The following is a 13,837-nucleotide window of genomic DNA, read 5'->3' as shown; positions in this document are numbered from 1 at the left end:
CCTTCGACCTCTTTACTTTTATTTAGCCTTCACCATAAACAACTTGGGTTCCCTCTCCTTCAATGTTTTGGGGTTCATGCGCCTACATGACAAACACTCCCTGGCATCGAGGTCTGACAACAAGACACCACAAACAGTCATCATGGGGGCCAGTAATAGACATCTGACCCCCACATTCCCTGCATGGCTTGAATCCGGACTTACTCTGTGAAGCCATGGCCACTGCTACAAAGACCCGGAGACTTGCAACAAAAACTCCCAGAAATGGAGAGCCCTGGAAAAAAAAACATTTCACGACGGCGCAGAAAAAAGGGAACCGATGTCAGCATGCCGACTAGGTCTTCTCATGGCTCCGATGAGGTCACGCAGTCCCATGCAGAGCCATTCTATTGTGACATCCTCTCTACGTGGCAGAGCTGAGAAGAAAGGTTTACGTGGAATGCTGCACATGGGGGTAATTCAAAAGGGGAGGAATCCACAGGCAGATGTATCCATCAGAAATAACAATTTGCCTCACACATTTGTCTGATGTTATAGCCTCTCAAGCAGGAACATACTGGAAAATTCTCCTCTCCCCCAAATGCAATGTATGGGTTGGGATAGGGGGCAAAGCAAGAGTCTCTAGCTATTTTCTGGGTGTCATTAGTGCATGACTGGGGAGCACTTCTCTTTTTGCCAGATTTCCTGTAATGCTGCCTTTGACTACAGTTACAGGAATATCCATGATCATATCCAGATTACCTTTGAGGATAATAGGATTGTTGACTTCCATATGGATTGAATCCGCCCCTAAAACTTTGTGATCTTTGAAAGGCACGAAAATTAGAAGTTTCAAATCTACGATACTGCAGGAGACACAAACTCTTGGCAGTATCTGTTTTTAGACCTTGATGGGCCTCAGTCACATGTTTGCGAAAAAGAGTAAGGCCATCAAACGGCATATACAAAATCTTTGATTGAACCTCAAGGTGGAAGGGTATGGAGTTTAGCCAACCATGTCTTCTTAACACCATTCCCCTTGCAAGTTGATTAAAACCAGTTTTGGAGACATTCATTGCTGTATCAATAATGAAAGAAGTGAGTTCTCCTTCCTTATGGATAGCCCTCACTAGCTCCCTGTCATCCTCAGGGATGAGTTGAAGCAATGGTGCAATATCAGGTCACATCTGTCAACCATAACGCCATTAATGGCGCTAAAGTGTTGGCTGACTTCATGGAGGTCGCTGCCATAGAAGAGATTATTTTGCCTAAAATGTCTATTTGTCGCTATCTGGAGGGTCAAAGATTGTGTAAGTGGATTTTCAGCTTTTATTTGAGCCCCTGAGGAGATAACAATCCGGCTTAGTATGTTCAGCGAGAGAAGCTGGAGCAGACTCTTGATCCTGATATTTTGTCTCCAGGCGAGGTATCACCACCGGAAGCATAGCTGGAGTCTTCATTCACTTAAGACCTTCCGATCAAATAAAATCTAAAATTGTTATAGTTCTGACAAGATTCTGTGGTTGCCATTTAAAGTCATAAAGAAAACATGATTGATCTGTGGACTTCAATGGTAGATTAACCTTCTTTGCAGCTCTTTCCCATAAGAGAATGAAATCAGGAAATATCATCTGTCTGATCTTGTATAACAGGTGCATCATCTCCTTCCCTTGGGTCTCCCTTTTATTTATTTTTTGATCCTTGACGCGAAGCTTATTGATAAAAGGACTTTCAGGCATTGGGTTTGTGTTTGATTAATACTATCCAAAATCCGGGACATACTTCACATTCAGTTGTGTTGGACCATATGCAGTTTGCAAAAAACAGTTGCTGGTCTCCTCTTGTTGATCATATTGCAAAATCTGAACTAGTGGCAATATTGATACCATAATTGAAGAAAGTGGATGTTTCAGCAATGTTTTTCATGCTGCTATTGTTGTCAACCGTATAGGTGTTGACTGTACCCTCGTCAACAGTAAGGGTGTCGACGGTACAGTTGTCAAAGGTACGGACGTCGATGATGGCATATTCTCCACTGTTGACGGTACCATCGTCGACAGCAAAGCCACACTCGATGGAGCGGGTTCCATCATCAAGGCATATAGCGTCGGAGTCAGTGTCAACATGGTCATTGTCAGGACTGCCATCAACAGAGTTGTCACCATCAGCACGGATGGTCTTGTCCTTGACAGTCTCAGACTATGACGATGTCAACTATGTCAGCAACATAAACATAGTCTACAACGAAGTTACGAATTTTGTAGACAATTTTTTCTCCTTCCTGATCCTCAATGAATTTGGTGCTTTAGATGCCTATCTTCCTTGCTTAGTGATAGAAGGAGTGGCAACTGGTGCTGTTCCAAACAAGTCCATTTCAGGAAACTGAATGAGCTTCCTTTTTTGTGCTGTCTTTGCGGAAGTGTTTGGAGGACTCATTTTCACAGAATCTTTCCCAGAAGAGTGGGCATCTCCTTCAGGAAGGAAATTCTCTTTAGCTAACAGATACAATGCCAACCTCCTTGTTATTGAAGATTCTTAGTTGAGAAATGTCTACAAATGTCACATTTGGATGCCTCAGGATTTGGTTGAAGGCAATAAATACACTTAAAATTTCCTTGTGCCTGACTGTGCCCGCCCCAGAAATGCTGTCATGTTACGTCACGCAGCGCTACAACAGTGAGCAGCAAACTACCACTAGCCGGAGCCCTAAGTCCAGAAGCTTGGCCAGGAAACCCGGAATACATCAGCAGCATTGAGGAAAAAAGTATGGAGAGGGCAGCTGTCGAGTCAGATTTGCAGCAGAGTGAGCCCGGGGGTTATCGGCCGTAGCCCCGTCAGCCTGCATATACCTTCCTTCCCCCTTTGGTTTCCACTTTTATTTTCCTTAATGGCTCCTGCAGTCTGACCCCACTGTAACTCTTTGACCTCCTTCTGGCCCTCCAGGGTTCTGTCAGCTTGGCCAACTCTCTGAGCCCGGTGGAGCAGACACTTTCCTCTTGTTTATATATGTTTTGCTAGGATAGGCCAGCTGCAAGGCAGATCATTCACCTTTACCCTAGGAGGTGCCTATACCCCGCCATTATTCCTCACTGAATTACTGACTATGGGTAGGGACGTTTGTGTTCCACATGAGGTTTTCTTATTCTTTCCTTATGCGGTCACACCCTGCGCTCTTTTTTTTTTACACATATGTTCGGTATCGATACCCCAGACTGGAGGAATAGCCAAAACCACAGCCTCTTTTCTTGATTAGCATTAGATATTTTGAAATATACTCAGAGGGCAGCCCTTCAGAACTTTGGGTCACGACCGTAGATTTGGCCAACTTCCCCCTTTATGCCTCTTATACCATGTCTCACCAATTTAGGCATTCTGCCATTTTTCGGCTTCAGTTCGGAGGCAGTATGCTGTAAATAAACCTTGTTTTGTTTAAGTGCATCTGTGTTCACTGCCTCAAAAATGCCCTGCAGTGTTTTATGCATTAGGATCATAACATCCAACATCTAAGATGAGTTGCATGATCAACAGCAAAGTCAGATGGCAGCGACGGAGGAGAATCCTCATTCATCGTGATTATATAACTTAACAAAGACACCCTCCAGCTCGTAGCCTGGGCTCAAGACCGTAACTTTTGGAGCCTCCTGTAGCATATAACTGATAGCAGACTCCTCCAAGTCAAATGCTTTTTGACACCAAAGGGATCCTGAGATCTCTTCTTGAGAGTTTACTTCCTCAGTTCCCTTAGCAAGGAGACGAAGATAATCTTGGCTCCAGCTGGGCAATTCCCTTTTTGAGCAGGTAACAAGACTCATGTGACTCTATTCTATTCATATCTTCGAGCTGGGGGTAGGGGCAGAAGGAGCAGAGGGGAGTTTTCTTTCCCCTTTTTGGGCGGCATACCCTTCAAATGCTTCCCCACAAATTTCTTGATTGATTTGAACAGGGGAGATACTCCTGTTGACCGAGCTCCATCTTTCCCTAGCCCTGAGCCACCATCCAGAAAACTTGTTTGTCCAGAACATTTCTTCATCACAATACACTGGGAGTTTAGTTAGGGTTTTGCTTTCCTCCCCTTGTTTTCCCCATAGACCCTTGAAGACTTGCTTCAGGGCATATAGAAAGGTGATGCGCACTGCTTATTATTAAATACAAAAAAGTCCTTACTACTCACCCGACGGCCACCACCACCACAGAAAATGCCACAGTATCCACTTTTTGTGTTGATTTTGATCTCTTCTCCACTGTCCTCTTGCGATATCCTCAATTTTCGCCAGTGTAGAGGTGATCAGTCTATGCCCTTGACATATTAAAGGGGGCAAGCGGGGCCGTAGTCCGCTCTGGCAGCTAAATGGCAGTGTGTGGGCAATCTATGTAGACTATGCCATCCGCAAAACCCTGGGATCCCTGGCCGCAGGTTAGATATGTACCAGAAGAGAAATAACGTCAGAGAAAGGTTGCGGAAGTAGGTGCTTCCCGCTACCTTGGGCCTAAGGAGGACTGGGGAAAAGAGGCAAACTCCTATAGGTTTACCTAGAACTAGATCTGGGAAACAGGCAAGGGAAGAGGTTAAATAGGTTCTCGCCTTCTCAAATTATTCTTCCTTTACCCAAGTATATATGCAGTCTCAACAACTGATCTGAAACAAGAGGGCTTCCTGTAGTATAGAAATGGGAAGGACGTTGGGAAGATCCTGCTGTTTTCAAGGTTAGTTAGAGATACTCTTTTTAAAGAAGAAGCCAGGCTAAAACTTCAGGGGGTGAAAATGTCTAGGGAAATACCCTAAGTCCAGGCTGCTCCCCAAAACCAGGGTTTTATGAAATGTCACGGAGGACTTTGACACACCAAGTCAAATGAGGTCTGCAGGAGGGTCACGTTAGCTACAGGCATATAGTGAAAAGTAGTGAAGGAAGACTCCAAGTAGTCTTGCCCAAAGATGACTGATGCAGCTATTGGGGAATCCCCTTCGATCAAAATAGGTATGATTGTCCGGCTTGGGATGAGGCTCTGGATGAATGGGTAAATCTAAGTAACGTGGATTAGGGATGGGGCTCCTTGCACAGTATTTGTTTCTTCTTGTGGAACGCCCATGGGTTAAACAATATCATGAAGCTACAGGTGTTTAGAAAAATAATTGAGCAATATACAATTTTGTGTTTCCAGGGGTCATGGCTGTGCAGAGAACCCCAGCAGACAAATTGTTTTCTCGTGGCTATGCGAAGGTAGTAGGTAACACTTCAGGACAACCATCAGAGGGGTCTGGTAATGTTGGCACCTACCGAAATTGCCTCAAGTATACGGTAAATTCAGACACAGAGTAACTGGCTTCATGCTTGTGGGATTAAAATGACAAGCACATGTACAGGAGAATAATGTATCATTATTCTGAACCGCTATATTCATGTAAGACCGTTTTCTAATTATAAGGAAACTATCGAAGTGTTCAAGGAGGATGTGGCTAATATAGGTGCACAGTACACAAAAAAATCTCCTCTCAAAATGATCAGATCTTTAATCACAAACTGCTTTCAGAGACTGTGGAGAAAATATGAGGATTTTTTAGCTATTTTTAATATACAATGTATCCGCTCTGCATCCAATGAGGTCTTAACGAGGGGGTGTAGCTTTGTTAGATTTCCTTATGTAAAATGGCTTTGTGAGTCTAAATGGTCGAGTGTCTGGTGACACCCCTGCTAGGAAAACATTCCAGTATGATAATCAGAAATTCCCTATCGATTATGTGTTTGTACAGCTAAGTGCATTAAAACTCATTTGAAATGTTCAGGTTCTCCAGTTAAAAGGGAGCAATCATTACCAATTCAGTAGAACCCTTAACCTGGGTACTAGACCTAGGCAGACGAGGCGCCTCCCTCTAAAGGTCAGATACTTTAAGCATAAACTAGGCTTTAGGAGAAGCATTTAAGCCTATTTAAGGCCCCGCAACTTGAACATGTTGGACTGATATCTGGGGCGGTATCTTCTGACTTGCTATCCTGGGATGATGAAATAATAAAAAGGTTGTCGCTTGCTTAAAAAAAGAAACGTCTACCTTTAACACCACAGAAAACAAACTTAAATCCATTAAGAAAGTTAGGAACTGTTGGTTTGATAAAGAGTGCAGAATTTAAAAAAACAACATTCATAAACTCAAAAGGCACACCAGATTATCGATGACAAAAATAGAGGGACTATGTCTCCATAGTTTACCGAGCAATGATGGAGACCATAGAGTTGAAAAATATAAGGAAATTCTGGAGGCTGGAGCAGAGTGGGATGGGGAAATTGCAGAGTCAAATGTCTGGTGAAGATGTGTGGGTAGAATTCCTGGAGAAGGCTTAAAACAAGGATGACATCGCTGTCCAGCGCACAAGGAGATTCCTTATTAAAAAGGAGACTATAGAGTGCTTCACAGAGTTAGCGATTAAGAAAACTGTTTAAATTCTAAAACTTACACAGGCTGTCGGTCCGGACAACTTGTCGGCAGTCACAATAAAAACAAATATTGCATGGTGGACAGGCTTGTTTTATACCATATTCCAGAGAATATTCTCTGCAATAATATTTCTGAATAGTTGGAACGGAGCGGTGATCATGCAGATATACAAAAAAAAGACTAGTATGCCCTCCCAGAAGATTATAGACAAATAAACCTATTGGACATAAGTAGGAGAGTTTTCTCAAAAATCCTTTTAAAAAAAGAGGACGGTTTCAAGGAGAACCACTTGACGATCGATCTTTGTTTTAATTTATGGGCCATTGCCAAGAAATCTATAGAGCAGTGTGAGGTCCTGTATTGTGGTTTTGTAGATTTTAATTTTGCAATTATGATTCGGTCTAACGAACTTTGCTGCGGGAAGCATTATTGGCAAAAAGAGTTGGGATCTCGAACAAGGAAGGTGCTTGGAAAAACCTACTTTGTCTCCCCCTTCCTCTATAGTGTAGGCAGTTAGGGTGGAAACGGGCCTGGAGGGTGGACGTATTAGCACTGGAGGGTTTATAATAACATTTTGGATACGAATAGAAAGTGTGGACGTCCGCAAAATCTCCATGTTATGTAATAGGGAGATATTACAAAGTGAGCTAAACTGGGCCCGGAGAGCTAGAGGGAGTATTCAAACCTGTTGTAGGGCACTAAAAATAGAATTAGCAGATGTTACTAAAGGAGTGAGCGAGGAGGTGATAAAAATAATAAAGCAGGATTCCTGGGAGGAGGATCTTTTATATCTGGGGGAAGAAATAATCAGTCTTCCACTTGATAAGCTCGTGGACAGGAGGCGAGACGTTTCCCTATCTAGAGAGACTTGACAATAACAACAACAAGATGCATAGACGCCTCCTAGGGTATAGATGCTGGCTAAATCAAGTTCTAATGTCTGAAAGAGGAAGTATTCGGTTAAGTGAAGGAAAAATGTGTAAGTGTGTTCTCACTACAAAGGGAAATTTAATCCACACCCTAGTGGATTGTTTGCGGATATTTTAGCCCAACGGAAGTCCTTTTTAAAACCTATTTATTTTAATAAAATATGATATAAAGGATAAGGGAAAGCTATTAAATTATTGGTTGAAATGAGATTTCTTGATGTGGCATGTTCCATGGGCTATTTTTATTATCGGTTGAAACATTTTTACAGTTAAATTAAGAAAACCTTATTGACTTATGTGGAATTTTTCGCTTCTTTGTTTATGATGACCTTGGTGAATGTCGATTTTATTGGTTGGATTAATTAAAGCTTTAAATGTATTTTATACTGTGTTTTATATTAAGTATTTTTGTATTCATATTTTATATTGTTTTACGAACTGTTGTTTAAAAGACGATGGTCTAAATAAACATATGCTTTGAACATGAGCACTTTAAGGATCATCGATATAAATGTTTAAGAGCACAGGATGAACAAGCTTTGAAAAGAGATTTCTTGTCTCACTCAGCCATTGTGACAGCTGGCTGTCAAGCAAAAAGATCTCCCTGGCCCAGAATCTTATACAATATTTCACAAAAACAACTCAATGTACTTCAGTGCTGAAGAGAGGTTTGGTTCAAATCCAGGGCAGAATAAAAAAGTAACACGTTAAGATATACAGGAAGGCTAGAGCAGAGAGCACTTTCACAGGACTCCTTCAAAGATGAAGTGCTGTAGAAATCTGAGCTGTGGTTGCCTCTAGGGGGAGTAGGAGAACTTAGGCTTCCATCTCATTAGCTAACGTTTGGGTATTTTCAAATAAGGTGCATGTGTTACTACATGCATGTTTCAGGCTTATGGTAATTTTATACTTTTTGATGAACATTTTACACTAAATACTGCTATTTGAGTGTAATGGGGGCTCCTAGCCTGACGCAGGGAATGATTCAAGCATGGGAATATATAAAAGATCCAATGTTGAAGAACTGAAAAGTACATAACCCACTTTGTAGTTCAAAACCGCGCTCAGGCTGCAATGGCAAGCCTGAGATACTTTATAGGGTAACTTAAGTGGATGGCACAATAAGCGTCTAATTTACCAGCCGTGGGTATATGGTATACCACTTCACTAGGGAATTAAAAGTAATTTAGATATGTCAATCAAGTGTAAGTCAATGTTACCATTTTAGGGAGTGACATAAGCACTTTAGACATGGCTAGCAGTGGTAAAGTGCACAGAATCCGAATATCAACAAAAAACAAATTCAGAAAAGAAGGGTAGAGGTGGGGGATGAAGGCAAAAAGTTTAGGGTGACCCTGCAGAGAGGGTCATATCCAACAGAGCCCCTTGTGCACTACGTACAGAGTCTAGCATTAAAATTCACCAGTATGACGACAATATGTTCTTGAAGGTCTCTTCTGCTCCAGACACCCAGCTCTTCAAACACTGCATATGCCTCATTGAGATCTGGAAGCCAAGAGCCTACCTGAAGATCAACCCCACCCAGGCATAATTGCTATTTGCCAAAACCAACAAGCAAAACATAGACCAAACCTAGTTCTTCAACCTCAACCTTGACTGCTCCAAACTTCAACTTTCATGGTATGCCAAGTCACTTGAATTCACCATGGACACCAACCTCTTCCTCAAGGAACACACGCTAAAAGAACCACAAAGACCAGCACTCTCTTCTAAAGAACGTGAAACGGTTTCTTCCAGAAAACAACTATAGAACTGCTGCGCAATCCATGTGCAGCAGCACGTCTCATCCAGGGCCAAAACCAATATGATCAAGTCACCCCCTTCTTGATGGAACTCCACTGGCTCTTCTTGCCATTCAGCTCCATCTTCAAAACAAGCTGCATCCTTTACAAAGTCAAAAGACACACAACTGATGGACGGAATGCAGAACAAATCAAAACATTTGCCCCCAGCCAAGAGATATGGGTTAAATCCATTATTCTTTTGCTCACCATGCCACCCCAGTTTAGACCTGGCCATATGCAAATCAATCTTGACCCTGTGCCTCATGGGAACAGTCCAGACCGAAATGCCAAGCCAGGTCCTCCCTTGACCGGAAACAGGCATCCTAGGATCGGTTTCGAGGTATCACTCCTCATCAGCCAGGATAGCTTGAATCGAGTGGCACAGTGAGATGGAGACCCACGTCTGGGCATACCCGGCACACTTAGGGCGAGAAAGCAAAAGACACACACAATTGATGGATGGAATGCAGAACAATTCAAAACATTTGCCTCCAGTCAAGAGATTTGGGTTACATCCATCATTCTTTTGCTCACTGTGCCACCCCAGTTTAGACCTGGCCGTATGCAAATCAGTCTTGAGCCTCTGTGCCTCATTGGAACAATCCAGCCCGAACTGCCAAGTCAGGTCCTCCCTGGACCGGAAACGTGAATGTGATCATTTGTTCTGCATTCCGTCCATCAATTGTGTATCTTTTGCTTTTTCGCTCAAAGTGCGTTGGGTATGCCCAGACCTGGGTCACCAATTTGAGTGATTTCAGGAGTCCCTGAATTATACTCAGCCAGAGAGATAATAAAGAACTCCTCCAAGGCAGGTATATACGATTAGACCCATAGCTTGTTTTCTCACCCAACTCAGATCCAGATATTATCTTCGGTGTCCAACACCGAATTGTATGGGCTCAAATGACGTGCAACAATCTGATTTAAATTTAGGTTAATATTCATTTTACTGACACTGAAGGGAGTCGCTGCCAGGGAATTTAGATGTTGAGAATCGTCCATAACTTTTCCCTTCTTTAGGTACTGCCTTAAGACCAATGTGATGGTACTTGTAGGAAAGTAGGGTCTGCTTCTTATGGTTACCCCCACTTTTTGCTTAATGTTACACTGTTTTTGACTAATCTGACTGGGATTTTGCAAATCAGGACCCAAGTCTGTCTGCTTTTGCCCAAAAATGTTATGTCATGTACACTCCAAATTGGATACAGGGGTAACCTTGCCAGTACCTAGTATATGGTACCCAAGGGCTTCCTCGTAATCCACTGTGAAGGGTCCTTAAACTTTAAAACTGCAACCGCGACTCTCCCATAGAATTGTAAGGACTCAATGTTTCTACATCCTCTAAACACGGTCTTGACTCAAGTCGTGGTTCTTATACCACTATTTTAGTACAGGGTCTGGTCTTACCCTGGAGCCCACTGTGTATTAGTGCTACTTTTGATTTTTTCTGTGCTACAGTATTGTGTGCTTTGTGTTAATCTGCGTGTAACAGAAACTTTGACATATTTTGAGTGTTATGATAATACATATTTTTATAACACTGCATGGTTCTACTTTAATTTAACTAATACAATAAGGTTGCATTCTAGTCAAACAAGTTGCTTAACATTGCTTCAAGAAAAAGCCTGAAGGCTGCTCTCCACAGCTACCACTTGGATAGCTTTCTAAGGTTATCTTTGACCTCTTAAATCACCATAAGGGTTGATTAGACTGGTACAGGGTGCCCACTTTTACTGGTGGACAGCATATACCAGGCCAACTTCTCACAGTAATAATTTTGCGTTTATATCTTTTTCTTTTGCTGTATGCTTTGCTACTGTACAGCCCTAAAGAAGTGGCTGTTCCTGGGAAACTCTCATTGGCTGTAATTATGTCTTAATGATTAAAGAATGAGCACAACCGTCTGAATACAGCATATTATGTTCAACTTCATTGGATCATGAAAATATAGTGAATTTGAATTTTCCTTTTGAAATTGATGTGTATAATCTATAACAATTCGAATAAATGGTTCTGTTATGTAGAGGAAATTGCTTTCCAATTATTTTTTTATTCAGTCTTGCTTTTCAGAAAAATACTTGTCTTGCAATAAACATCAATCATATACATGTTTGAAAAAGCATATTTAGAAAGTTTTTTTCCTCTGTCCCGAGGATATATTGAGAATTGTCAAAATGTATATACAGGGTGAATGCCTAGGTTTATGTGTAGATATGTGCAGGACCATTTAGATCATTTAAATCCTATTATTATATTTATATTTTAAGCTGATTTCCATCACGCCCTCCTGGCAACAAGGTAACCAAAGAGGTTGGGCAGAAGATAGAGCAAAAAATATATATACCGCTATATATATATACCGCTAGCAACAGTAACAACATATATAGCATTGAATATGTTGGTCTTGTAATACAGTACAAAGTCTTTTAAAGAGAAAATACAATCCTAGACCTTTGTCGGCAGAATCAAATGGAAAAAAATAATCCTGCTCCCCTGCTAAAATTGCGCAACAATTTCCCTAAGGTTCCACATGTCTTTAAACATATCATTGACAATAAGATGATGCTTCAAATCAGCATTTTTCCCTATATGTTGACAGTAGTGCCATTACCATCAGCATGTAATGTATTATAATTATTTTCAGAACTCCATTTGTTTTTATAGCATTTGTACAATACATACTGCAACATGTTTTCTTGACATCTAAATGTTGCAACATACCACCTGCTGCAATCTTGCCACTTGAGTACAAGGTTATGTACGCTCTCAAAGCTCCTTGATTTTTTTTGTTAGTTGCTGGAGAGCTAATTTCAGATTAATTTACCTCTTCTGTTGGACTGTAATGCCTTTCTGCTTCAGGGCCTTTTCATTGGCCATGTAAAGGAGTTGAATCTCTTTCCGCGAAAAGAGTCTGATGGCAAAAGCTTTGTCCAGGAGCTTCTGGGGTGACACTGACTTGGCAATGTCTCGGACAAAGGCCTGGATATCCTCTTTCACATTACCAGTCTGTGTGTGCTGCCCAGCCCTCTGCTTGTGGAAGAACTTGAGAAGAGATAGGGCTACTCTGTATAGGACCTTGTAACCTTCAACAAGAAATACATCAAAGACCCGTATTGCGTAAGTGAAGGGCAAATCACCAAAAATCCAACGCTGCCAGTCAGAGTACACTCCCAGAACATCTTCTGATACAGCCACCATCATTTTATGTGCCCCTTGGCAATACTTGTTTACAAGGTCACCAAAGGTCATGCAGGAGGATTCAAATGCAACAAAGGATTGGTCAATTAGCTTCTTTCTGGGATCGTTGCAGGCAAGGATACGAGAAACCTGCTCAAAACATGCTGCCTCATCTTTGTTGTAATGAAGTAACAAGGCAACTAAAGAGGGCAGAACTGGGCAAAACGATATGTCGGGAAACTGGTTCTCAATGCAGATGATGATTCTTCTCACTGCCAACATGCCCTCAGTGTTCAAAAAATAGGTAGGTATCGGACGGTCATCCACAAATTCAGGAAGTGAGATCATGCTAGCTGTTCGTTTTCCAACTATCTTTCCAACAATATCCCGGTACACATTTGCATCAGGTGTCACAGTACGGCACGGGATGTCCTTGATAAGCTGCTTGTACACTTTAGCTCTCAGTGAGTGACATTTGGCCCAGTACCCTTGACGAGCCAAATTCTTTAGTTCCTGGAAGTCAGTTGTCTGCAGTTCCTTGCAAGGTTGAACTTCGCTGCTAGGTTCGATCTTTTCCCAATCTACAAAGTGACCGTTCTCAGTATCATCCATTGTCAAACAGAAACGGGCAGAAACGACTCCGGTATCACCCCTAAAAGAACAGCATAATTTCTTCCTGAAATCACAAACAGAAAACAATGGATTTACATTTTGAAATAATTCCCAACAAATATACAAGGCAGAAATAGCATCAGCTACCATATGAGTCCTGCAGAGTGACATACGTATCGCTCCATATTTCTATACTTTCCATAAACGTGCTACATGAACTGTAATTAGATTGAATGCTATTGAAGGGCAGCAGGTTCTAAAGTTGACAAAGCAGTTAAATATGTGGACTGGAAACAGCTAGACCTACAATTTAAGCGAACAGAACAAAGACATAATTCTTTTAAAAAAAGGTTTGTTTTCGTTACTCTTTAAAACACCAAAAGCAAAGCAAGTTACTTGCCTACAATCGTGTTGTATGTGACCCACATGAAAACTCCAGCAAATTTCTTAAGTAGCCCCCTTCCCAGGCATCAGACTGGCTCTGGAAACTTCTTTTGGCAATGAGGAGTCCCCTGCGCCAGATAGAGTTGTCCCTAGACTTCACTGGAAGTGATGCAACAGATTTATATGTAGACCCCAAGTGGAAGTGAAGTAAATTCTGAATATTTGCCAAGCCCCCTCAAAAGCTAAGAACACATGCTGTGGCCACAAAAATACAAGCATTTACAATGCAACGGGTTCGCCTTTGGAAAAGTTTGAGCTATTGGCATTGTAAATGACAAAATTTGTATTTATGTGTTGGTTTTGAAAACAGATAAATAAATAGCATTGTCATTTACATTGCTAATAGCTCTAACTTTTCCAAAGGCGAAACCGTTGCATTGTAAATACTTGTTTAATCATTTAATCACAGGTGTTTCTTTTTTTCCACGCTTATCTCATGAAATGCGAACGCCCCATCGCGC

At 41.6% G+C, this 13,837-nt stretch overlaps 1 protein-coding gene across 2 annotated transcripts in view; it reads right to left on the bottom strand.

The window, feature by feature from the left end:
* The window catches only part of TBC1D24 (TBC1 domain family member 24), a 548,615-nt gene that overhangs the window by 339,361 nt on the left and 195,417 nt on the right, over positions 1 to 13,837 (bottom strand). For both annotated transcript variants that reach the window (XM_086941292.1, XM_086941293.1), the window contains exon 2: positions 11,968 to 12,996. In XM_086941292.1, coding sequence (XP_086797418.1) covers positions 11,968 to 12,996 — 1,029 coding nt within the window. The remainder of the gene's footprint in view (positions 1 to 11,967; positions 12,997 to 13,837) is intronic.

Source organism: Lissotriton vulgaris, chromosome 10 (assembly GCF_964263255.1).
Source record: "Lissotriton vulgaris chromosome 10, aLisVul1.2, whole genome shotgun sequence".
In the NCBI taxonomy this organism is placed as follows: Eukaryota; Metazoa; Chordata; class Amphibia; order Caudata; family Salamandridae; genus Lissotriton; species Lissotriton vulgaris.
The sequence above is the reverse complement of the archived record's forward strand: the minus strand, read 5'-3'. Positions and strand labels throughout refer to the sequence as shown.